The sequence below is a fragment of the Natrix helvetica genome (genome assembly GCF_964273705.1).
Source record: "Natrix helvetica genome assembly, chromosome: 3".
In the NCBI taxonomy this organism is placed as follows: Eukaryota; Metazoa; Chordata; class Lepidosauria; order Squamata; family Natricidae; genus Natrix; species Natrix helvetica.
The window spans coordinates 104,753,220-104,780,138 of NC_138549.1; the positions used below are offsets into that span (position 1 = coordinate 104,753,220).

A 26,919-nucleotide genomic window follows, 5' to 3' on the forward strand; every position below is an offset into this window, starting at 1 on the left:
AGGCTGAATGTCAGACCCTTTACTTTTATTTAGATGTAATTATTACTAAACTTATACATTGAACATCTCACAAAAATTTGATATATTTTTAAAAAACACTGAAAGCATGAGTTTTAATCTCTGACAGCTCATTACACCATCAGTATAGTAAAACAGGAATTCTACAGTTCTAGTTTTTATAACACATCATTAAAGATACTGTAGTTAAAGGCTAAATTTGTAATGCATTGGGCCTCTTGTCTCGAGGCCCCATGGGAACATTTCAAAGATCAGAAATTGGACAGAAGTTCTTCAATACTCCTTTCATGATTCTGCAACATTTTTTCGTGCTTGAATTATAAATAATCAGGACCCATTTTTAAATGTCTACCATTTTTAACCAAATTTGCTGTCAAGAATTTTGTTTTTACCTCAAAAGGTGTGCTACCACTGCTGGCCCATACCAATCTCCAGCTGTTTTCCCAGACTTTCTTCCATATTCTATCAGCCGATGTAAGCCAAAATTGGCAAGGGGTGAATCACAAAACCAAGATATGATTCTTCGGTGATACTGCTCCTCCACGCTTTCTTCGCTTTCCCGGATGTGTATTGGACTTTTAGGATGATTTGACTGGTTCCTGAATTCTCTTTCTCCTATAAGTGATGTTTCAAGAGATGCTGTGAGCTTTTTTACTGTCTGGGTTGTCCATGATTCAGACTCTGGATTCTCGAAAACAAAGGCATTGGCCCAAGTCCAATCTGTGATAGGATTAAAAACACATTATATTATAGGTTAGTGAAGGTTCCAATATGACAGTAACTTGTTTAAGAAGATTTCTACTCTTTGTTATCCTATTTCATATTAAAGTTAGATAGTCCATAAGAAAATGCTGCAATTTATCAACTTTACAATAAGTGTTTCAATTAAACTAAATGCATAAATGTACAATAATATGGAGCTTAAGTCAGCAATGTAACAACAGCCACAAGACACCCATTCAAGAGGGAAAAAAAGTATGGTAATTATTGTCAAATATTTTGTCCTTATAATTTCACATTAACTAAAATAATTAGCATATTTATGAGATTGTACTAATATTTAACTGAAATTAAATGCTTTATATTTAAATTCTTTCAGAGTAAACTGTCTGTGCTGGTTAGAACTCTGATATGAGATGCCTCCCCAAATTTAGGATTTATCAAACATAAACACTTTCGTCCACACAACTCCTGGTAGCTTACCTCTACCAAGAAAGTGGACAACAAGTCCTTGAGCCAGAAGCATTTGTCCAGTCCTCAAGGTACAGCCCCAGCCACAGTCTGTGGTTAAAACCGAACCCTTGATTTGGGGAAATTCTTCCCTGTAAGTCAACCATATCCTAGAAATAAAGTCTTTACGGAACTCTTCAATGTTTTTGGAAAACCTTTCTTCTGTCATGTCATCACAGGAACCATTTGGTGACTGCTCAGTGGGTTCTGTAAGAGACATATCACACGTACATGTTGTAAAAGAAGTGAAAACAGGAACATGTTATCCCCAGTTTATTAATATCGTACATCCTATTGTAAGAAAAGGTCATTTTGTACAGCTATAAATAGCATTTACAGAAGCAGTCACTGGAAGAAAAATAAAATTAACTGCTTTCAGTAAACAGCAAGGACATGTTCTCTTAGTAGAGTTCAAGGACCTTGTTAAAAGTTTCTATACTCTTCTCTTCAGAAGGTAAAGCCAGACAAAAGCTCTGCTTTGAGTTGATTATAAAAGTAGTCTTAACCCTAAAATCCTTTCATGGGAAAGAGCTGTCAGAACAGAAACAGTCTTTTTCTCCTGCTCAGAACAGATTCAGAGGTCACCTTAAGGACTTGAGTATGTTTCCAACTTCTTTTGCGGTCCTTTTTTTTTTTCCTTCAGGAGGTGAGCACATATATCTGAACTGATCTAATACTCAAGTATTTTCAGAAGCTCCCGAAAAAGTAAAATCCAAGATTTTGTTACATAAATATAAGAGAAAAAAAAAACAATAGCAACTTGGATTTAAAATTAGGTACACATACCATCGCTCTTGAAATGGTAGCATTTTCCCAGCAAAAAGACAGGAGAATTTCTGCTAAAGTAAGTTTTGGTTTTCAGAACCCAGCCTACAAACAAAGACAAACATAGATTTTTTTTAAAAAAGCTGCTCCATCTAGATTGGGTAAAAAAACTAATCAAGGAAATTAAAAATAGTAACTTTCCATTTTAATCTGAAACACATTCTAGCGTCTTTTAAAGATGGGAGCAAAATCAAGGTGTGGCTTAGTTTTCAAAATATCACAAACCAACTTAATTCTCTAAACAAGCATTTTTCTTTCATTCCTTAAATCAGAGTTTCTCTTTTTTTTAAAAAAATTAAGTTTTAAGAAGTTACAATTAACATTTCTTAAAATGCATTATATATCAAAGCAACGTTACACAAAAATCCATATAAGTATATAATAAAAAGACATCCCCCTATGCTCACTGTCAAGATAATAGCCACAGAATTAAAACTCAGCCCCTTTTTACATGCTATCATCGAAGTAGGGTGTTGACTGCACGAGTACAGGCACCATTGTGATTTTTTGACCCTGTGTCCATCCCAATTACCCAAAAGGTGGTTAAAGCACCAGGCTAGAAACTAGGTATTATTTATTATTAGACAGGTCAAGGATATAGGAGAAGAATCAGGAGTTTGTAACAAACCACCCTTCCCTCCACAAGTCAACCCTCTAAGGCAGAGATGGCGAACCTTTTTTGCCTCGGGTGCCAAAAGCACACCTGTGTATGCTATTGCATGCGTTTGCATGTCCACCCCCATAATTTAATGCCCCTCCCGCATGCACGTGTGACAACCCCCACCCCCGCTGCCCCATGCATGCACGCACGGCTTTCTTGGAGCCTGAGGAGGGAGAAAAGGCTCGTTTTCCAACTTCCGGTGGGCCCGGTAAGTCTGTTTTTCACCCTCCCCCAGGCTCCAGAGGCTTCCCTGAGGCCTGAGAGGGCAAAAAAACAGCCCAACACGCAAATCAGAAGTTTGGGGACAGACTTCTGGGTTGCCCAATGGGCCATTTCTCTCTCTCTGGAGGCTTCAGGAAAGCCTCCGGGGGGTGAAGCTGCCGAAAATCAAGGCCGAAAATCAGCTGGCCAGCGCACACAAGCGCGCTGGAGCTGACAGGGCAATGCCTCGCGTGCCCTCAGAAATGGCTTTGCGTGCCACCTGTGGCACGCGTGCCATAGGTTCACCATCATGGCGCTAAGGTGACAAATTGCTATTTTAGAGTCCGGCAAGAAGAATTGCTGCACAGCAGGTCGTAATCTTACCAGTTTGAGATTGTTCATAAAAATATCAAATACAGCCAGTCTTTGGTCCCACCAATATATACATTGTAGCATTTGAGCACCCCGCTAATGGTTAGTAAATAGAGATCCATGATATCCCCAATGCCCAAAGACAATCCCGATGGATCAGTCCCTGGTTAGAAATGATTACTGGCAGGTGGTACACCTGAGCAGAAGAGCCGCCCAGCTCAGAATGACCGTTGGCTTACCTGAATGGTCTTTCTCTAGGCGCTGCGGGAGTGTCCAAGCACGGGTTAACTTCAGCTTGCTGCCCAAGGACTGAGTTCAAATTCTTGTAGCTCCGCCTCTTGCTCCCCTCAGAGGCTCAGTTTTAAAAAACGAAGGAGTGGTCCAAAGGAACTGCCAATGCGATAGTCCAAGTCCAATGGAGAAATCATACCCCGCGGCCCCTAATAGGGTGGGGTTGGACACTCCCGCAGCGCCTAGAGAAAGACCATTCAGGTAAGCCAACGGTCATTCTCCTAGGCGCTGCTTGGAGTGTCCAAGCATGGGACATGCCAAAGCTATGATCCCCCAGGGAGGGGAGAAGTGTTCACGGGCGCGGGGCTAGTGACAACCCTCTGTAGAACTCTCCTCCCAAAGGCTGCCTCAGCCGAGGCAAAGATGTCCAGTCTATAATGTTTGACAAAAGGCGACGGGCCCGACCACGTAGCAGCCCGGCAGATGTCCTCAATGGATGCTTGGGTGGCCCATGCAGCCGAGGTGGCAGCACTTCTTGTCGAGTGGGCAGTGACACGAGGAGATGCCGGCCTGCCCTGATGCTCGTAGGCCAGCTGGATACACGCCCTTATCCAGCGCCCTACGGTGGCGGAGGTGACCTTCTTGCCCATGGTGGCAGGTTGAAAGGACACAAAGAGGGCCTCCGACTTGCGGAAAGGAGCTGTCCTCTTCATGTAGATCCACAGGGCGCGGCGCACGTCCAGCTTATGCCACTCACGTTCCCTGGAGTGTTTGGGATGCGGACAAAAGTCAGGGAGGATCACCTCCTGCGAGCGGTGCAAAACGCTGTTGACTTTAGGCACGAACGCCGGGTCCAGTCGTAAAATCACTCTGTCGGAGTGGATGACGCAAAGGTCCTCTCTGACTGACAAGGCTGCCAGTTCAGAGATCCGTCGCGCTGAAGTGATGGCAATGAGGAAAGTCGTCTTGAGGGTCAGGTGGCGTAGTCCAACTGTCCAAAGAGGTTCAAATGGTGGCCCGGACAGAGAACGCAGCACCACGGACAAGTCCCAGGTTGGATACCTGTGGATGGTAGGAGGAGACAGATTGGTGGCTCCTTTAAGGAAGTTACGCACCTGCCGGTGTTTGCTGAGAGACAGGTGCGACCCTGTAGACAGGATGGAGGCCAAGGCGGCAGTCTGGCGTTTGAGAGTATTGGGTGCCAGACCCCTGTCAAGACCGTCCTGCAAGAAGTCCAGGACCTGGGGGACGGTGGCAGATGTGGCAAGGATCTGGTGTCGAAGGCACCAGCGAGAGAAGGCCGACCAGGTGGCTTCATAAATTCTGACCGTTGAGGGACGTCTGGATGCCTGGATGGTGCAGATCACCTTTTCCGAATATGCGCTGAGCCTCAGGATGTCCCCTTCAAGTGCCACACAGCAAGTTTCAGCCACTGGGGTTCTGGGTGTTGGATGGCCCCTTGGCTGAGGGATATGCGGTCCTGAGGGATGCGCCAGGGGCGAGATACTGAGAGACTGATCAGGTCGGCAAACCAGGATCTCCTCGGCCAGTGAAGAGCTACCAGCAGTACTTCCGCTCCCTCTGCCAGAATCTTCCCGATGACCTGTGGGATTAGCAGCAGAGGCGGGAAGGCATACAGCAGGCCCGGGGGCCAGCGAGAGCGAAGAGCGTCCGTGCCCTCCGCCCCGGGACACTGGAACCTCGTGAAGTACCTGGGAAGCTGGGCGTTGGCCGGAGACGCGAAGAGGTCGACGACTGGAAGGCCGAATCGCAGAGACAGCTGACGGAACAGTTCTGGGTGAAGGCGCCACTCTGTGTTCTGGATGGTGGATCTGCTGAGCCAGTCTGCAGTCGCGTTGTCCTCCCTCGAGATGTGGTCCGCACGCAGGGACCTGAGGTGTCGTTCCGCCCACCGACCCAGTGACTCCGCCTCCGTCATCAGAGCAAGGGATCTCGTGCGGCCCTGATGATTGATGTACGCTTTCGTGGCGATGTTGTCGGTCAGGACCAGCACATCTTTGTCCCTGACCAGCCGGAGGAAATGCCGCAGGGCCAGTCTGGCAGCCCGGAGCTCCAGCCAGTTTATATTGTGGGCGAGCTCCGCTGGCGACCATCTGCCCTGGATCACCTGGTTCTGAAGGTGCACCCCCCACCCGAAGAGGCTGGCATCCGTCGTGATGATCAGGCGTTCCGGTTCCTTGAAGTAGGAACCCTTCAGGATAGCGTCCAACTGCCACCACCAGAGGGAGCGAATTACCTTGGGAGGCAGACGTACCACCCTCTTGGAGTTGCTGGCCATGCGTCTCTGGAGCGGCAGCAGGAACCACTGGAGGTCCCTCGCGTGGAGGTGTGCCCACGGGACCACCGAGATGCAGGACACCAGTTTCCCTAGCAGTTGGGAGAGGGAAACAATCGTTGCTGACCTGGTGGAACGGATCTTCCGCATGAGGGATCTGATGCTGTCCACCCTCTCTTGCGTGAGGAAGACCTTGCAGGACTCCGAGTCGATGATCGTGCCGAGATGCTGGATCCTGTGGGTTGGGTTGAGATGGCTCTTGGCCAGGTTGACCGAGAAGCCGTGCTGTTGTAAGACTTGAATGGTGGTGTTGAGGTCCTGCTGGGCCTGCTCCCTGGACGACGAGTGGATAAGGATGTCGTCCAGGTAACACTCCAGCCTCACTGGAATTGAGCGCAGGTGAGCTGCGATGGCGGCCAGCAGCTTGGTGAAGGTGCGCGGGGCCGACGAGAGTCCAAAGGGAAGGGCTCTGTACTGGAAATGCTGGTTGGCAAACTGGAACCTCAGGAACCTGCGATGCGCCGGATGAATTGGTACGTGCAGGTACGCCTCCTTCAGGTCTATTGAAGTCAAGAGGTCTCTCTGTCTGATGCAACCCAGGATGGTCTGTAGGGACTGCATCTTGAAGTGTTTGTACTCTAGATGCTTGTTGAGTCGCTTGAGGTCCAGTATTGCCCGCACCCCTCCCGATGGCTTGGGGACTAGGAACAGGATGGAATAGAAGCCTGTGCCTTCCTGACCCTCGGGCACCCTTTCTATGGCTGCTATCTCTAATAGGTGGTCTATCTCACCCTCATGAGTTGGAGCTTGTGAGGTGACCTGGGAGTAGGGCAACGAACCAGGGATCTCGGAGGGGGGGAAAGGAAGGCCAGGGTCAGGCTGTGACGGACCGTGTTGATGATCCAGGCGTCCGTCGTGGTCTCCTCCCACTGGGCGGCATAGAGTTGGAGACGGCCGCCTATGGGAGGATCCCTGTGACGGTCACTTGGATTTCCGGAAGGGACGGTTGGAGTACCCTCCTCGGAAAGGTTTACGGTAGCCCTGTTGCCTATTTCTATCCCTGTAGGAGGATAGCCGGGCATCTAGGAGGACGCCCAAATTGCGCGCCCGTTCCACAGGAGGCAATTGTTCGCCCCCTATGGCCAGTGATGGAGTCAACTGGCTGAACCGAGGTGCCGGTAACCACAGCCACTCAGTCTTGGAGGGGTTGAGTTTGAGTCTGTTGTCCCCCATCCAGACCCCGACGGCTTCCAAACACCGGGACATCACTTCGACAGCCTTGTTGGGGTGGTTTGGGGTTGAAATGTACAGCTGGGTATCATCAGCGTACAGATGATACTCAACCCCAAAACCACGGATGATCTCCCCCAGTGAAATTCCTCCCTTTCCCCTGGAAGGGAGGGAGACACCCCTTGCTGGGAGGAGGTTGGAGCAGGAGTCCCTTCCTCCCCAGGAGTAGGGGCTGAGGGAAAGGCCTGCTGGGCAGACTGGGCCTTCTGGAATTGCTTTTCAAGGGCCTTTTGCCTCCTTGCAGCTAACCTCTCCTCAGCCTTAGAAGGCTGCTTGGCTTTAGGAGCCTTCCCCTTAGCTGGGCATCCCACCCCTTCACCTTTAGCAGCAGGGTTGGTCCAGCCTGCTGATCCACTTGCTTCTCCATAGCGTTGGGGATTCTTCCCGATGGCTGAGTGGAAGGAGAATCTGAGGCTTGCATCGCTGGGAACCTCGTAGCTGTTGGCAAATGGTGGCTGGAAACGGCTCCGGCTGAGAAAAGGCTGGAAGCCAGCAGATCCGCGCTGAAGAAAGGCAAGGGTGAATGGTCTGGGATGACCAAAAGAACCCCTGCGGCCACTTTGTAGGTCTGGAGGGAAGGGAGCCAGTCAAGAGACCCTGCGCTAGTCCTCTTCAATTGCTACTGCGGCGATCTGCAGAGAGCGCAGGCTACGCGATGAGGCTAAAAGCCCGGGGAAAAAAGTGCGCCAAAATTTTGAACCAAAATGGCGGCCGTTCGCATCTTCGCGCCTGGAGCGGCACCGGGGGAAAAGGCTACAGCCTAATGCTGTGCGCTGGGGTCCTAGACTCCTACCTGATCCCCAGCTGTTCGTCGGCAGCCGCCAAACGAACCCCCCCACGGTGCGGTCGCTCTCGTCGCTGGGAGAAGCGAGTCGCGCTCCAGGCAGCCTGGCTCGCGCGCGAAATTCAAACCTTACAAGTCGAAAACTACAGAAAAAAACAAACTTCTATCTAGGAGCTAACTAGACTGGGAATCTTAATTAAATGGAGCAAACTACACTAACTAGAGGGTCCAGCCTGCTGCTCAAGGACTGGATCTCCCCAAATTGCGTCCTGTAGGGCGACTGAGTTTTTAAAACTGAGCCTCTGAGGGGAGCAAGAGGCGGAGCTACAAGAATTTGAACTCAGTCCTTGGGCAGCAAGCTGAAGTTAACCCGTGCTTGGACACTCCAAGCAGCGCCTAGGAGAAGACCTTTATCACGATTAGCATGACCGTACTTAGGAATGTTAAAGTCCCAGGATTCCATCCATCTATAACCTGAAACTTCAGAAACATCTGAAACCCACAGTAGTTGACACCTCTCCATTACTAAATCTGATTATGAGGCCCTAGATGGTATAATAGGTTCACAACGCTGTCCTGTCGCAAAGGTTGTTCTGAGTGACAGAAAACATGATTGTGATGTGTGTATCTTGCATCATGGGTAGTTTCACAGATTTGCAGTATGTGGCTCCAAGTTTCAGGAACACCACAGGTAATTCTGCAGCACTTACTCAACCACCTGATGTCAGGTGCCATGCACATTCCTTGGCTTGATGACGAGTAGACTGTCCCTCGTTTGGATGCCCCATAAATGTAAGTGAGGGAATGCTCGTAAGCGTTCAGGGGCGCAACAACTACTTGTGACTGGCTCCGTAAATGTCAGTGATGCTCAACTCTTGGTCGGCAACAGCATTTCTCCACTCAGTCCACATTTTTGCTTTAGAGCTGTTGGCGACAGAGTCACCTTACATGGATTTATTTGGCTCTCAAGGGAGCAGAATGCATCTTGTCGCTAGACAACTCGAGCAGTGTGGTGAAACTTGATGCAATTTTCTCAAGCCAGGTCTTCTGTAGAAGGAAGATAGAGGTGAAGAAACAGGGAACCCACCTAGCTGTGTCCTTGACATTGGAACGGAGGTGTCCCAAGTGAGTGCCCTTCAGTACTCGCAGCCAGTGTCCCACCGCGGAATGGACCAAACAGTCCAGCTTCTTTGACATGCTATGGTGTGCATGATCAAGAAAAAACCTCCTGAATACATTTTGGCACCAAATAAGATTGCAGCAGCCTAAACTGTTAGTGCAGCTTAAGGAGTGTCTCAGAAATTTCTTGCAACATGGTATGTTGGATGTTGGTATATTTGGGGATGACACATCCCTTCTAGTTAAACTGGAGGCCTAGGTCTCACATCAAGTGAACGGGGGCCTAGGAGGCAAATGGTGATGCTGCAAAGTAGGAGTAGATTGGTGTAATAGGGGCATTATATTTCCGCTTCCTGCCTTTGGTGATGATGAGGCCAAAGGACTTCTTCGCATTCAATGACATAGTGGCTGAGCGGATACCTTTAGATACACAGTCAAACTTTTCCTGCAGTCTGGTGGATCTCTCCTGCCAGAAGAAGCAGGTCATTGGCTTAAGATAGAGAGTTGATCCGCTGGTTATCAAAGTTGAGCCCAATATAAGACAATGAAGCTCGAAAGATAGCATTGATTACCATCATGAGTAGGAGTGGTGATAGAGGAGCATCTTGACGTACATCCCTTCCACATTTGATAGAAGAATCTGCAAGTTGCCCCTTAGAACACTGATACAGATTCTTCACATATAGGTTCAGTGGAGAAGGTAGACCCGCAGTGGAGGCAACTATTCTAATGGGTCACATAGGTAGATGCAGGCACCAATAAAGACTTTTACTGCACCGCTAAACAAGACAAACGGGCCTTCCAGGGGTGTTGGTAAAACTCCACTTTACTATCACAAAATAACCGCCAACAGTCAATGTAACTTAGTCCCACCAACTGGGTCCAAGAGCCACCAGAACCAAGCACCCAAACAGGAAGTCAAAGTCCACAAATCCAGTGCCAAGTTGCAAAACAACATCCATAAGTCACAATCCAGAGTCAGTCTGCAAAGCAGGGTATGCAAATCCAGAGGCCGAAAAGAGGAGTCAAGGTTTCCAAAAGTCAGAGGAGTGTGTGCCAAGACAAATTGTTCCTAATTAATGCACCCTCCCCCAGCCCTTGAGACAATTGTTTCTTGTGAAGAGGGACGGAACAGCCTCCTTGTGAGCAGCCTTGCAGACCTCCTCTGAGATTCCCTTTGCTCCACTCTCAGCATCCGCTTATCGGGTGGAGGAGGCTGCAAGGATTTGGCATCACCGCTGCCTGTCTGCAGCCGAAACTCCCCTGCATTCATGAAGGCGGGCAACTCCCCATCTGATTAACCACTTCCTTGGACCCTCCAGAAGTTCCAGAGGATATGTGCAATCCCTGTTGGATGGTCCCAGTTCCGATTCTTCCTCTTCCTCCGAACCGGGATCTGATGGGGCCATGACGGTGATACAAAAGTGCATCTGATGGCACATGGTGTTAAACGCCTTGGTGACATCCAAAAATAACATCGCACAAAGGACCTGGTTGGTATGGACCCTCCAAAAACATAGAATGAAGCAAGGTCATTGCCTTGAGACAGCTGTCCCTCTTTAAGAAAGCAAACGGGAAAGAGGAGAACTGAAGCTTGTCACAGCTTGTAATCAAGAATCTTGTGAAGAGCGCAAAGAAAGATGGAAGCAATCAAGAGGAGTTGATAATCTGGAGTTAATAGGTTTTACGTTTTTGGTAGGAAAAGCCACCTGAGAACAAGCCAGATGTGCAGGCAGACCACCAACAGCCAATATCAAGTTGAAATAAACTGCTAGTAAAGGCTGGTGTATTGTCAGATCAGAAGCAGAAATACAGTTCAGACTGGATGTACTGGACTTCCTAGACTGCAAGGCCATTATGATTTCCAACAGAGAAATAACTTCCAGGAGGGACCACAAAAATGCAGGTGGTTGTGCTGGTTGAACATCATTGATTGTTCTAGGCAACTCGAAAACTGCTGATCAATGTTTGTTCATCTCAGATGGTACAGATGAAGGACTGCAACTATGCAATAATGTTCTTCCAGCTGTCTGGAGAACATAGCAGCAGCATCTTTTCTTTGGAGCTTGTAGATGTACTGGAGGATAGCATAATTTGCCCTACAGGCATCATCTTGATTTTTTTTACCCCTACTCCTGCTTCAATTACAGTAAAGAAGTGGCTAAGGCACCAGACTAGAGACTAGGAGACTGAATTCTAGTCCTGCCTTAGGCATGAAAAACCAGCTGGGTGACTTTGGGCCATCAGTCTCTCTCAGCCCAACTCATCTCACATTGTTGTTGTGGGGAAAATAGTAGAAGGAAGGAGCATGAGATATGTTTGCTGCCTTGAGTCCTTTACAAAAATAATAAAAGCAGGATAAAAAGAGATAAATAACATTTCAACATGGAGGGAACCAAGGAGGAGGGGGGACATTTAAAAAGCTAAAGAGAGAGAGAAGGAGAAAAAAGTGAATAGATTTTAAAAGCCTGTTGGAGGAAAACCTTTAACTAAGCAACTAAACAAAAATAATCAATCCACACAAAAACGCCATTAACAAATACATCAAACAGTTGGAGTGTCAAGGTTAGGTTTCATTGTTTTTATTTCTTTGTTACGATTCAATTCTTAAACAATGTAGTCAAACTAAAACAGAGAATTGTACTGTCTGGTCTCATCTGTTCTTCAATACAAAGCTAATTCAAAGGCTGAAATCTGCCAAATTCATTACACCACCATTTATAGTTTGGCACACAAGATTTATTTCAGGAGTAAATAGTCACCTTTTTCTAACAGTCCAATATTTCAAAAGTTCTTTCTGAACCAAGATGTTCCACATTTCTAGTGCATAATACTTTTGTCTTGTAAATGCCTGCCAAGTTCCTGGTTCATTATAATAACATCTAGTAAAGAATTGCAAGATAGACCCACCTATAACATGGCTAGCAAACTTCCTTGAAATTTATTGCATCTTTGGTGTAGAAAATATGACAGTCATCCTTTAAAAACATTCTTGAATTAGTTAAATTTGTCTGTTCCCCATCTCGCCATCAAGCAACTTTTAATGTCCAATAAACCCAGAAATATATATATTGTTAAAGTCATTCATTACCCAAAGTAGGATTCTCCAGTTCTATATTCCAATTGTTTAATATATTATCCACATTTATTTTTGTAATATTTTAAATTTATGCCACTAATAAATTGTTGGTTTAATCCAAATAAAGAAATTCTCTACTACATTCAGTGCCTTCAGAATTTCAGGAACTAACTCCTAGCATTAATTTCAATGCGATACTAAACTGTAATTCCTTTTTCTTCTCTTATTATGTGTTTCACTTGAACCAGCAATAATAACAAGAGTTAGCATATTTCAGTCATTTGAGTAAATATATTAATGGTCAGCAAGAGCTAGCCTGCATTATATTGCTAACTTTTTAAAGTAAGGCTTAAAAATTCTTGGGGACATGGTGGCTCAGTGGCTAAGATGCTGAACTTGTCAATCAGAAGGTCGGTAGTTCAGCGGTTCAAATCCTTAGTGCCGCGTTACGGAGTGAGCTCCTGTTACTTGTCCCAGCTTCTGCCAACCTAGCAGTTTGAAAGCATGTAAAAATGCAAGTAAAAAATGGGAACCACGTTTGGTGGGAAGGTTATTTCTCCCAGCTTCTGCCAACCTAGCAGTTTGAAAGCATGTAAAAATGCAAGTAGAAAAATGGGAACCACATTTGGTGGGAAGATAACAGCGTTCCATGTACCTTCGGCATTTAGTCATGCCGGCCACATGACCACCGAGACGTCTTAGGGCAGCGCTGGCTCTTCGGCTTTGAAACGGAAATGAGCACCGCCCCCTAGAGTCGGGAACGACTAGCACAAATATGCAAGGGGAACGTTTACCTTAAAAAGTCTATTACATTTCACTTACCATATTTCATATTATTCCATGCAGATATAAACTTTGATTTTATTTTCTCTACTTCATCTGTCCCAGTGGCCTCCATATTCAGATTCATGAGGAATAGCCATCACTATCTCAAGGACCTTGATGACTTTGTTCCTGCAAAAGGAAAGGAGTAAACACAGCCATTGTTACTCAGGACAGAACTCGATGCTTGTATTATTAGGTACTTACATCCTTTATGACCAGGAAGAGAAATAAAATCTCTAGAACATCCATTTGCATAGAGAAAAGCAATTGTAAGTTCTATGAATAAATAATAAAAAACATTTGATTCCAAATATACAACGTTAAAATTATCCTGCAAAGCTAAATAAAACATAATGTCCTCCAACTGCTTTCTACTTCACAATAAACTATCCGGCAAGCGTGTATGCGAGGTTGTGCAACTGAGATCACCAAAAGGCTAATTGGAAGGCAGAGAAAAATATTTGAATTGCTGTACAAGGGACACCGTTTTATATTATGCCTATTCAGTTCGCAGCAAAACTCAAGGCTTATCAATATTAATGCTCTACTTTAAAAAGCTGGGTACTTTCCCAATCCAAATCCACAAAGCAGAAGAGGTTGAGATGGAAATAAAAAGAAGAACATGCTTAAAATAAGTAAGAAACATGAAGAGAGACAGAAACATAAATTTTGTTGTGCAAGACTAACCCAAAACAGCTTTAAGAGAATGAATAAATAATAAAAAACATTTGATTCCAAATATACAATGGTAAAATTACCTTGCAAAGTTAAATAAAACACAACAGCTTTAAGAGAATGAAAATTACCACACATCCAGATATGTTATTTAATGTATCAGGATTATCCTTTCTACTTTGCTAAATTATCTTTCACTCCAAATATTTACCCAACTGATATGACTTTTTCTAAAGACTGGTCCTTTTGCTAAGGCACAGGAATTGTCTCTTACTCAAACCATGCTGCATGAAAACTGTGAAGTGCATCAGCACCTTTTAAAAAACACCTTATCATAAATTGTGTTTACATAGCTGGAGGGGGATTGACTTTTGCATACACAGTATCAGATTCCACAGCCTTGTGGTTTTGTTGTGTTAGTAGCAGACAAACACTTATCTCTGAGGTTCTTTTATTGCTTTTCTCAGATCTGTGAAGGACATCTCGTTGGCCAGCAGCCTGGTCAGCAACCTGGGAAACGTCCTGTTTATTTTCAGGAATGTCACGTAGCCTTACGTGATCTTGTGCAGAAACTTTCCTTTTCCCTACCAATTTTTCCGTTCATTAACTTTATTGTAGAAAATGTTGCAAGATGAATACCTGATTTCACGGTTCCTTAGATGGGTTCAAGCCTAACGTTTCCAGTTGTCCAAAACATATCTGGAGAACTGTTAATAAGCCTTGATTAATATGCCAAGCAAAACTTCTCAATTCTGGTATTTGCAGGAGCAGATTCCTCAGCTAAACTGTCCAATATTCAAACCTGGAATTGGAGAAAGTAATCGAAGATGACCTTTCGTCATGTTTTACTTAGTTGATTACTAGATTTTTATCCTGATTTGCTATTAAATGGGATTTGCCACTTATAAAATAACAATCCAATTAAAATTAGAAATAGAATAATTAACATGCTTTAATGGTATATAATGCAATATTAAAATCAGGTGATCCAAACCATAATTCAAGTAATTCAAAGATTATGTTAAAAAGAAAGGGAATGAATTCTGCAATTTTGGAATGAAACACAAAAAGGCCATTTCTTATCTGCAAAATTGTATATAGACTTGTTCATAATGATCTAGATGGTCTATTAAGTAATCTGGCAAACATTTAGGACTGTAAAAATTCAAAGTGAAAATCATAAGTTAATTCAAAGGGACTTTGAAGACCAGTTTTTTGCCCTACAGACATTGAGTCTAGTAGGGATACGACCCTCTGGATGAACCTATGTGTTTGTATGCTGCTCCTTTGGATTTTTGAGTATTTTGTGTTTTTTACTGATTGTTTTCTTATTAATGATATACAATGCCGAGTCATTTACTGAAGAGGGCAGATAAAAGGAAGCATTTGTAACTCTTTAATTTAAACAATCAGTTTACTCATCGCAATTAGTTCTTATATACGCTTTAAGTATAATTTGCTTTATGTCTCACAGAATTCTGCAATCAACAATTTTAGACTTGGCTATTAAGAGCAACAAAAATTCCATACAACCAAACTGATGGTAAAAATCCAGTGATTAAAAAAAACTAGCTAGTGTGTGTTACCCGCATTGCTTTATTCAGGAACTTATCAACTGATAATGCCTTCCAATATTCCTCTTAAAGCAATATGCATTATGTATGTGGTCTGTAATATACAAACAATAGTTTGAGAGTTAAGCAGATCATAAATAAGGTTGATCAATATGGAAACTCGACAGAAGTGAGTCTGAAAGTGAGTCTGTATTTTGACACCAAAGGTAATTAATTTAATTTGATTTTTATGAAGGCTGCATCCTTTTTATTAAAAAAAAATTACGATGGGCATCTTCAAAAAGGAGAAAGAGCACTTAGTATAAAAGAAGACAAGACTTGAATTATAACTTATTAGCCTATAATTTTATATACATTTCCTTGGAAATTAAGTACTGTTGGATTTAGTAAAGTTATCTTGGAAAAAACAAGCGTACAGTGTTTATCATTACATTAATCCTGCAGTGCATCTTTTTATCTTAAGAGTAGCCATTACTAATGCCCTGAAGTTTCATAATTAATTTTAACATTCTCTTTGCATGTTAGACTCAAAATAAGCACATTTTATCCAATGAATATAATAATCATCACATTTAAGACAATGTATAAAACTGTAGAGTGTAATACAGAAAACAATTTGAAATGTTCATTCACTTTTGGGTTCAAATAATGGAAGGGTTTAAGGGAAATACATAGCAGGGACTGAATCTGGAGTTGTCAGACCTGTTTCGTTTTCTTTCAAAATGCTACAATGAAAGTCAATAGAGCAAGGACAAGCACATCTAATACATAATCAACAGGAATTAATGTTGAAAAACCCAACTAATCTTATATTCATTGTCCTCTGTGATTTTTTGTTTTGTTCCTATTAATACAAGTTCTTGTTAGTTCACTGTGAAGGTCCAGAGAAGATGACAATTGCAAACTATTATAAATATGTCTCGTGGGCTCCACTTTTCCAAAACATTGAAGGGATACATTTATGTGGGATATTTTTTACACATTCAAACATACACATGCTGAGCTTTACAACTAAACCGCTCTGTGTGAATCCATTTATCAGGGAAGAAAGAAGACAGTACAAGGCATATATAGATCCAAAAATTGGGAGGGTTTATCCAATGCCAGGATTAAAAAAACAACAAAGTAATCTCCTATTTCAATTTCAACTGAATTCAATTTCAATTGAATTTAATTCATACACACAAACACCTCCAAGTTAAACTCGTGCCACTTCTGTCCATATTTATAGAATGCTGTCAAAAAGATTTTAGAAGATGAAGGATTCACGGGAACCATTGCATTAAAACAGCACTTTCTTTCTGCTGTTGATTTATTTGAGGGCTAGATGTTCATGCCCAAAGGCAATAAATTCATAGCATTTAGCAGAATATGAAGAGAAAAAAACCTACCGTACCCGACTAGTGTCTTGCCAAACAGTCATTCTAAATGAGATCGAGACACTTCCCATTTTCAAAACGCATTTCAAAACAAACCCACACCAAATGGATTTCCCCCCACTTTCAGATTGAAATTCATTCTTGGGATTGCTGCCCTGTAATTTCCAAACCCTATCATTTTTTGCAGAAAAATCAGAGCAATTTCTTATTTCAATTTCAACTGAATTCAATTTCAATTGAATTTAATTCATACACACAAACACCTCCGAGTTCAGCCCGTTCACACACGCACTCCTTCCCCTTTGCTCCATTGCTACACGTTGCCCCCAACCAAGTCTTCAGATGATCAAAACTTCTGTTTCTAACCCCTTTATAGAATAAAAGCGGTGTTTTTTTTTAACTATTTTAGACGACTCTCGGCACCCTTTTTAAAAAGCCAATCTTTCCTGATTAAGGAAAACTTTTCCCCTACTTTTTTCCCCTGCAGAAATTTCAGAGATCCACTCTCTCTCCCGCGCTCCCTCCGAGCCCCACGATCTCAGATTAGTAGTATTATTCACCCTTTGCAAAAGAGTCTTCCACGCACCGGGTGCCTCGCTCGGGGTTCGGAATCGATTGTTTCCTCCCCGAAGAGAACTCAGAAGAATCGAGGGGTTCGAATCCCACCCCGGTCGCCTTCAGAGCTAGATTAAAGCGAAAAAGATACCTCCCGCCCACCAAAAGGGGGGAGGGATCCTCTTTCGACTTACCACCGATTCTTTTGACCCACTCCGGTTCCCGTCACTTATCCCACCAGAGCGCCGCTTCCGGAAGGGGAAACGAAATTTGCATGCCCAAATAGTACAGTACAGTGTTACCATCGTCTGGGGGAATCCGACATTGCGGCCGTCTCATTTGATACCCAGGCACGGACTCCACGTCCCAGAAAGCATTGCTCTTTAGGCGGAAGTGGACCCTCGGGGAAGAACTGCTGTTTGGGAAATGTAGGCTTTCAGCTTAGAAAAGTTGCCATGTTGGGAATTCGAGGAAACGGCAGTTGAGAAATCTAGTTTTCCATAGTTAATGCAACCCGCTAGGTTTTACGGATTAGGGGCTTCTAGTCACTTATGCATTGCTATCAATTAAACAAATTCTAACCTTCTCTTTTAATAGGTTGAAGATGAGCATTTTCATGATAAATCAAAGAACATTTCTATGCAGCATTAGTTTGTATAATTAGTTACAATATAAGTATGGATGATTTAGTTGAACAGATATACACACTTGGCTAGAAATTATGTTCCTGATGTTACAATTAAACTTAATAAGGCATGCAAAAAACCTGCAGTGGTAGTTTATAACTTATCAGTAGCACGATTTAGCGGACAATATACAATACCTTAAACATGGGTGAGAGAGTGGTTTCTCTGCATTGACTTCAATAATCTTGAATATAAACTTTTCAGAGTAATACATTTATCACATTTTAATAGTTGCCAGTAGATGGCTCTGTTAATGTAATGTCTGGATAATTTACCTTAAGGTTGTATTTCTTGCCATAATGTATTATTTGATTTACTTTTTACCTTTTTCTGTACAGAATTCAAGGTGACATATGCAGTACTTCTTTCTCCTATTTTTTGCCACAACAATTATCCTATGAGGTACTTTCTAAAGTAAAAGTAATCTGTCAGCTTCATCTGCATTATTTGAAAACCATGGCCCAGATATAATATACCTAACCTATAATGTACATAGTTATTGTTACTATCAGCCTATGTACATACATATAAATGCCCTAATGTAGTCCCATGATAAGCCATGTCTATTTCTACTGTTGTCCAAATTGTCATTCTGTTATTTCTCTTAATGTGTCTATTACATTTGTCTTACTGTCTCTGCATTCCATTTTGTATTGTGAGCTGTCCAGGGTTGTTTTGGAGTTGAGTGCAGTCAAAATCAAATTAAATAAATTAAATAAAGAAATGATGAACTGAGCTTTACATCCACTATTTGTCTTGTATTAGTTGCACATTAAATAAATATTGATAATCTGCTCTAAACTAATAAATTCATATGCACACAGTCAGTATATCAATCAAATTCTAATATGAATTCTTTGATTTTGATTTATCATATTACTATTAAATGGCTTATTGGTGAACTTAATCAGAACATAATGCATACTGATTTCATGTTTGAGTTTATGTAAATAATTGTATAAAATCATAAGGGATCACTTTAGTTTAGTTTAGTTTATCAAGTCCCAGCCTTTGCTCCACACACTAACCAAAAACAAAGTATCCCCAGCAGGTTCAATACAGCCAGTGAAGGAGATGCATTATTCTTTTGTTAGATTTTTTTCATATCATTTGGCAAAATATGATGTCCTGTAATTTCCATTGTTCTGTAAATATAGGCAACGGACTTATAATTGTCTGTTCAGGTATTTGAAGAGTGGCATCGTGTATCTTCTCTTTTTAGACTAGCCATGCCTAATTCTATGAATATCTTTTATAGTATTGGATTTAGTTTCTAGTTACTGGTCATCATTTATCTTCTCTAAATCTGATATAATTTGTCTAAATTATTAAAGTATGTCCTTGAAATTGAACATATATTATTCAATATGGAGTCTACGCCAGTGGTGGGTTGCAAATATTTTTACTACCTGTTCAGGTGTGCTTGCTCGCTCGCTCACACATGCACACAATGCTTCTGCGCAGAAGCGTCAGGGTGGGTGGGCAGGGCCTCCCACCACCGCTACTACCAATTTGGCTGAACCGAGAGTAACCCACCACTGGAGTCTACTATCCATCGCACAATGAAATGGAATTATGTCCTGTAATGTGAAAAACATACCTCTATTAATAAACCTAAATACTACTCTTAGCAAAGCTAGTATCCCTCATTCCATTTTGTGTCTATTCATTTGATTTCTGTATCCCAAATAAATGGCTTTGGATATGTTCCTCTTAAATGTAATATATTCTTTTCAGCCCATTCTACCACCTCCATGAGTCTTTTGAAGTTTTTATTCTTGCCTCTCAAATATTGCAAATTCATTTTTGTGACCTTTGCATATTTGCTATGTATTTCTTCTATATCTTCATCCAAGTTATCATTTTCAAGGAAAAGAAAAGTGTGGCAGCATTCAAGCCCAGCACTGAAACTAGTTTGCACTCCACTTGATACCACTCTCTGGTTTAATGTTCTTTGATTATAATGGTCAAGCCAATTTGTTTCTAGGCAACATACTTCAGAGTCATACATTTCCCAACCTATTTACTACATTAAAGAGATACCAAACACTGAAGAACACTGTGCTATATATTCTTAATTCCTTACAGCAAGTCACTTCATTTTTCATAGTATGCAAGATTTTTATTTCTGACACACCAAAAGTACTTAACATGCCTCCAATATTCTCATGTAGCTATTGTTGTGAAGAATTCACTCTTATTTTGAGAACTGAAGTTTCTTGGATGAGAAGCGAAACATTTTCAAGGGAAAAAAAAAACGAAGTCCAGTTGCCTTTTGAACAACACCTTTGAGACACACTTATTTTGAAGAATGAAATGCCTGAGTTTTTAAATTCAGCGCATTTTACTCGGTTGCCACTTATTCTGAGCTAAGAATTACATTTTTAATGTGTCCTATAATGCCTCCATGCCAATTATGCGTAGCATAGTCATTTGTTTAAATAGCTTTGTTACAGCCATCTACCAAAAGGCACCTTAGGGAGACATCCAATCACACATATATTTAAAATGCAGTAATAACAGCAGCATGACCAGAAGAAAAGCACTGCAGAGCTATATCAGAACAAGGACATTTATCCACCAGAAGAGGATCTACATCTCATGCACTTACTTTATAAATTAATATTAGCATTGCCATACACTGTATGCATAAGTGCTGTGTATATAAGATGCATCTGATTGAGCCAACAATTTAGATGTTGAAATAAGTATTTGTTCCTATTGATGTGCAGTTACAAAATATTTTCATGGGTAAGACAAATATTTGCATATTATTTCCCAACCAGTCACAATCTAAGTTTCCTCTTTCTGAAATATAGTCTACTACAGCTGCTTTCATATGTATTTTATTGGAAAGTCTTATCAGGGCTTGCTGTATCTGGTAAAAATTTGCATGCTTTCACCTCCATGCATGACCACATACCCCCCTCCCCCTTGTTATTATGGCATATGATACCGGTAGTAACATTGTCTCAAGGGAAGTACACAAATGTTGATCATTAACTGCAAGCCATTTCCTCAATCTCTGGACAATGACAGATGAAAGGTGTTAATACTAATAACTGTAGTCATAGGAAATGAATGGCCAGGAGTCTATTGTTCAGAAACTTCCTGTACATGAGGTAAAATAGCTCAGAGTAACCATCTGTTATCTTCTGCACAAAATAGTTATACTGTACACAAGAGCCATAGTAGCATAGTGATTAGAATGCAGTATTGCAGGCTACCTCTGCCAACTGCCACAGTTCGATTCTGACCAGCTCAAAGTTGGCTCGGCCTTCCATTCTTCCGAGGTCAGTAAAATAAGGACCCAGATTGTTGGGGGCAATATGCTGACTCTGTAAATTGGTTAGAAAGGGCTGTAAAGCACTATCAAGCGGTATATAAAGTTAAGTGGTATTGCTATGGCTGTACACATAGTTAAGCACAATTCTTTTTAATTAACCTTCCCTTCACATAAACCAGTTACCCATCCTGTATTACAAGATTGTTAGATTGAACAGCCCTGGCATAATCAATAAATTATTATTTATTAGAAATATGTTGATTCATATAGCAGAAGAAATCTCCCATCAGGACATGTCAATTTTGGCAGAAGACTGACTTTTGATTCCACATCTACACTCTCACAAGTCTTTCCTTGTGTTAATCGGCTTAGCGTTCCTTGAAACATATCCAGGTTCTCTTTATATCATAAATCTTTTGTAAGTTTCAGGAAATTTAATTTACAAACAATACAGTGTTCTATTAGAGACTTCAGTGTTGCTGTTACTTCCTTCTAGACAGCTTATAGTGTTATTATCAGCTCTATTTTCAGCTTCCCATCCCATTTATCCTGCACACAGTTCTTTTGTTTGCAATGTTGTGACATCACCATTGCCCATACTTCTGCTGGCTGTAAATTTTCCCACTTATGTCCCATAATGCTTACACGCCATTAAATTGAAATCAGTGAATATGGACATTATGGTAATAGAAATCAGTGGCTCTGATACAAAACTAGCAATACAAATACAAGTATATATTATGCAGAAACTGAAAATCTGGGTGCGTCTTATACACTGAATGCAGCATTTTTTGCTCCCGAACCCCCACTGCCTTCACCAAAATGGCTGTGCATACCCTCCAGAGTGCTCCTGGGGGCTGGGGAGGGCAGAAATGAGCAAAAAACGAGCCACAATTTTGCTCCCCCACTCCCCCAGGAGCATTTATGCAAAAAATGGGTGTTTTGGGGAGGTCTGCAGAGTGCAAAAACTTTTTTTTTAATTTGCCTCTTCAAAATCTTGGTGCATCTTATACTCTAGTCTTATACTCCCAAAAATACGGTATCTATCTTTGGTAGAATTGTATGAGAAGTGAAAAATTTGATAGAATCTTAGATAAAAAGCGAAACGTTTTCAAGGAAAATCAAAGTCCAGTTGCCTTTTGAAAAAGGACCTTTGGGTCTTTGGTAGAATATTAATCTTAATTACATAGACTCTAGCCATTAAGGATAATTCAAATTATCCCATCTTATCCCATCTAGGTCCTTTTTGATATCATTCCACAAAGTTGTTTTGAAACAATTTGGAATGTGTATTTGTCAATGTAACGTCAAGATATTTCACTTTTTTCTCCACCTTAAAACCTAGGTTTTTGGTCAATATTTCATAATTCTGAAAGGCCATCTTTTTGATGAGCACTGTTGTTTTCTGTTTATTTATTCTGAAGCCTGCTAAAGTTCCAAAGTCATTTATCTTCATCAAATGTTGTAGACCAGTTTTTGGGTGTTCACAAAAATATGACTTAAGTTGTTAGCGAATGCTCTCAGTTTATAAAATTCCTTTTTAAAATGTATGCCCATTATTTTCTCATCCTGTCTAATATCCCTATTCAAAACTGTACCTTATGTCATTTGTTATTTACACTAGTACTGGAAGTTTGGAATACCACCTATTTTACTAAGGTATTTTTCTGAAATCTTCACCACCAAAAGTCACAAGACTGTTGTGATTTTAAAAAATTAAAAAAATCAATTTTAGCATTATTGCTATGTTTTCTGCTCTGCTTACGCAGAAAATAATGATGAAGATATCAATAATTAATGATGATAAATATGATGATGATGATGATAGTGACACGGATGAGCTGAAAAAGAGCTTGATTGCTTTGAAGGGTCTTCTCCACAATGGAAAGGTCTGTATTGTTCTACTGGTGTCGGAATTTCGTCTCTTTTGAAAAAAGCTTAGACACAACTACCTTCCCCCCCTTTTTTTAATTTGGATGTTGCCTTATGTTTTGCTGATGGATGTTGGATGTTGGATGTTTGGATGTTGCCTTATGTTTTGCTCTTCTATACTAATTTGACATTTGGCAAATTGTAGTATTTCTTATAGTTTTCAAAGGAGATCTTCCTGATCATAATCTTGCTAGAGTCTCTGTGTTGTCCCACTCTCTCACACATGCATACAAATAAACACACACCACAGGTGTTAGGAGTCTTTATTAAGGCTTCCAAGTCTGAATTAATATTCCACAGCAATTCCATTTGTTAGCACCAGCAAGGCAAGTCCACAAGGCAAATCCAGAGTTCAAGAAGCATGATCCAAAGGCAAGAATCACAATGGCTGAAGAACAAGCAAGGAATCATGCATGTTGTTTCCAGCATTGTTTCACTCCCCTTGCTGAGCTAAATAACTGCTTCCTGGTGCAGCCCATTAAGAGGGATGTGATTGCCACTTCCGCAAGTAGCCTGGATGACCTTACAATAATACAATACAATACCTTCATTGTACCTGTCTCCTTTCAGCTCTATGTGCTAACGGACTGGGATGAGGAGACAGTTCTTCAGTTCCATTGACCAGGTTTAGCTGTGTGCTCTCTCCACCCAAAGCCCCTGGACTTCCCAGCTGCAGCTGTGCCTCTCCAGTCTCTAGCTCAGCCGGTTGCTCCCCTGTGCTGGGCACCTCCATTCCTGGCTCATAACCTGCCAGGGACCAGCTCATCCTCCTCCAAACTAGAGAGGAAAGGAGAGGTATCTGGGGAAGTGTCCAGAGGAATAATCACAATCATCATTCCTGCAATGGCCAGAAAATATTCATAGAGCTTTTTAGTTTTATTCATTTAAAAAAAAATCATGCTCATAGGAATTTTATTTATTTGTTTATTAAATCAGGAGGCTGTGAGTTTGATCCTAGGTAGAGGCAGTTATTTCTCTCTCTGGGCACACTGAGAATATATCTGCTGAACAAAATTCCACGTTGGCAACAGGAAGGACATCCAACCATTAAAACTCTCTGCTAGCTCCATTCAGTTGCCCAGACTCCAACCTGCAAGGGATTATGGAGTCATTATAAGAAGAAGATGATGATTTGTTTATTACATTTATTTGCCACCTATCTCACCATGAGACTATTATGGCTCTGATCCTCCATCCACACAGTAATGCTTGCTCCATCTTCTCTTCTTTCGGAAAAGCCAAGAGTTTTTGCCGGCATTCTGAAGAAGCTGGAGAGGGGCAGGGAGCTCCAGCCCTTCAAAAGCACCTGGGAGGCAGAGGCTCATATTGCTGGCTTAGCCTCACATAGACTCACTTTGTGCTAAGATTCTGTGCTTGAATAAAGGTATTGACATTCTGTGGAATGTGTGGTGTCCTACTTCATTGGCTCGGAGCTCGAAATGTGACCATAAACTAGTGATCGCAAACCTCTTTTACAGCTGCATTTCTATGATGCTCCCTGGAGACAGCCGGAAGGCAGGGGAGTGTCATGATGATGGCAGAAGGGATGGCAAAAGAGACCGACCCTGGAACATCAGTGAACCCCCCCCCCCCCCCCGCAGCAGTCCTCATGCTGGAGCAGGTTGGGGGAGATGCCCAGCTGGACATGCACCCCAAGGAGTGCGAGAGGGCAGCTGATAGGAGCAGGGCAGAAGTTGGAACCTGAAGGGGACTGGTGGTGCAGCTCGTCAGTGGAGGATGGATATGGTGCCCTACTACCGACCCCAAGCTTCTCTGTTGCTCATTTGACGTGGTGGTGGGAAAGGAGACTTGACTCCCTTGAGAAAGGGAGTGGAGCTGCTCAACCACTCCAGGCAGCCAGACAATGGAGCAGTTGCTGGAGCATTTTGGAGAGGGCAGCTTCCGCAATGCTGGCTCCTGGCAGTTTTGGAAGCTGGGCGAGGGGAGGCAGTACAGGGTCCTTCCTAATGGAGCAAGGAGGCCAAATAGGACTGGTTCCAGAAGAGACCATGAGATTGGTGGACAGTAGGACCCAGTGGCCAAGACTGAGAGGCGGGCTGGAAACCAGACAGCCCACCTCTCAGTCAGCAGTGGGCAACACCTAGGGACCTGTTGGGGTTTTGGCAACCCCACCCTATGCTCTTGGCACCACCAATTTTGAGAGCCACCTTTGATGGGAACCCTGACAGATTGGCTCTGTTCCTAAGCCAGGTGATCAACCATCTGGACAGCTACTTCCATCTTTATCCCACCCAATGGGCCATAGTTTGGCAGTGACTGCAGCGTTGGATGGAGAGGCTGCCGAGTGGGTGGTGGACCTCTACACTGAGCACGCCCAAGAATTTGGGGATGCCGTCGTGTTCCTAGAGGCACTGTGGGACCACTTCAAGGATGTGACCAGAGCTCAGTTGGTCGAAGGGGAGATCCTGGCACTAAAGCAGAGGGGCAGATCGGTGGCAGATTATATGCAAGAGTTTTGCCACATCACCAGTAAGTTGTGGCCGTGGCTGGAATGGCTCCTGATCCACCATTTAAAGGCAGCTCTGGACCATACGTTACACCAGGCCTGTGCCTACCGAGGCTTCCCCCACCAGCTCAATGAACAGTAACAGGTGGCTACTGAGTTGGATGCTGAATTGTGGGAGTGCCTCCCCAAGGCGAGGTGGGTCCCAGACCATGGAGGCTCCCTGAGTGACAACTGATTATCAACCAGATGGGCCCTCCTCCATGTAGGTCCCACCAGAGACAGTTGCGAAGCCACCTATCCATTGTTTCTGATGTGGCCAACTGGGCACCATGCAGCCGAGTGCCTGGCCCCTACCTTGCAATCGAAAGTTGGGTCTCCTGGGACAGGGAAGCCTAGGAAGTCATCCAGGAAATACTCCAAAAAATCCAGGATGGCGCACCAGATGGTGGAGCTCCCAGCATCACCGGCAGATGAAGGGGGAGCAACAGTGGAAAGGGAATACCACCTGACCCCTTATGACAGTGAGGACGAGGGAGAAGGAGATCCAATGGTGAGTGAGTCCACCATCAGAGTAAGACTGCAAAGAATATAATTCCTTCCATTTCCTACTATTCATTTAGAATTGAAGTTCAGTTGGCGCTGGGACTTCAGTCAGCTCAGATGGATCTGTTGACACTCTGGCTTTGCTTGATAGAAGCTCATGGAAACTTCCCCGGAGTGTGGCTGGAGTTCTGGCTGCCAGTTGTGGCACTTGGTGTGATGTGTTGGACAAGGAGGAATTGGTCTACCTGGGTTTGCCAATCTTCCGGCCCCATCCTGGATAGGGCTTCTTTTGCAGATCACACAATTCCTTCCGCCTGACCATGGAATGGATGGAATGGGGTGACCAGGGCATGCCTGATTCCCTGCTCTGCTAAATAGGTCTCAAAGTGGATGGCCGTGAATTGGGATCCATTGTCTGAGACCAGAGCGTCGGGCAAGCCGTGTGTGGAGAAAAGTCTCTGTAGCACCTTGATAGCAGCCTCTGCTGTGGTAGTGGTCATTAGGACTACCTCTAACTACTTTGAGTAGGCATCCACAAATACGAAGAAAGTTTGCCCGTGCACCGGCCTGCAAAGTCAATGTGCACCCTTTCCCATTCGTGTGTGGGTGCCTCTGGGGGAGCTGGTCGGGATTCCTGGCATGGTGTGCAAGTTGCTATCCACTCTGTGATCTCCCCATCCATGTTAGGCCACCACACGTAATTCCTTGCCAAAGTTTTCATCCGGACAATCCCCAGATGCCTACGTGCAAGGCCTCTAAACTGCAATTCATAGTTTGGGTGGAACAAGTACCCGGTCCCCCCACAGGAGACATCCCCGTTTGGGCCTTCGCCATGGTGCCATCTACCGGCAACTGCTGGCACACCTGTGCCAGATCCAATTTGGCAAATAC

The 26,919-nt window shown here is 43.2% G+C and overlaps 2 protein-coding genes across 8 annotated transcripts in view; one reads left to right on the forward strand and one right to left on the reverse strand.

Moving 5' to 3' along the window:
- ATG4C (autophagy related 4C cysteine peptidase) overlaps positions 1 to 17,467 on the reverse strand; it is a 35,268-nt gene extending 17,801 nt beyond the window's left edge. Inside the window, exons 1-6 of one of the 6 annotated variants that reach the window (XM_081946653.1) lie at positions 17,309 to 17,467; positions 14,246 to 14,408; positions 12,929 to 13,060; positions 2,035 to 2,118; positions 1,222 to 1,455; positions 411 to 738 (exon numbers count right to left, since the gene is read on the reverse strand). In XM_081946653.1, the coding sequence (XP_081802779.1) occupies positions 411 to 738; positions 1,222 to 1,455; positions 2,035 to 2,118; positions 12,929 to 13,016 (734 nt within the window). In that variant the 5' untranslated portion in view covers positions 13,017 to 13,060; positions 14,246 to 14,408; positions 17,309 to 17,467. The other 5 variants (XM_081946654.1, XM_081946652.1, XM_081946655.1 and 2 more) reach the window with 5 other exon arrangements.
- The window catches only part of DOCK7 (dedicator of cytokinesis 7), a gene marked incomplete at its 3' end in the record, with an annotated part of 182,067 nt that overhangs the window by 7,278 nt on the left and 147,870 nt on the right, over positions 1 to 26,919 (forward strand). The gene's annotated exons all lie outside the window — the stretch shown is intronic.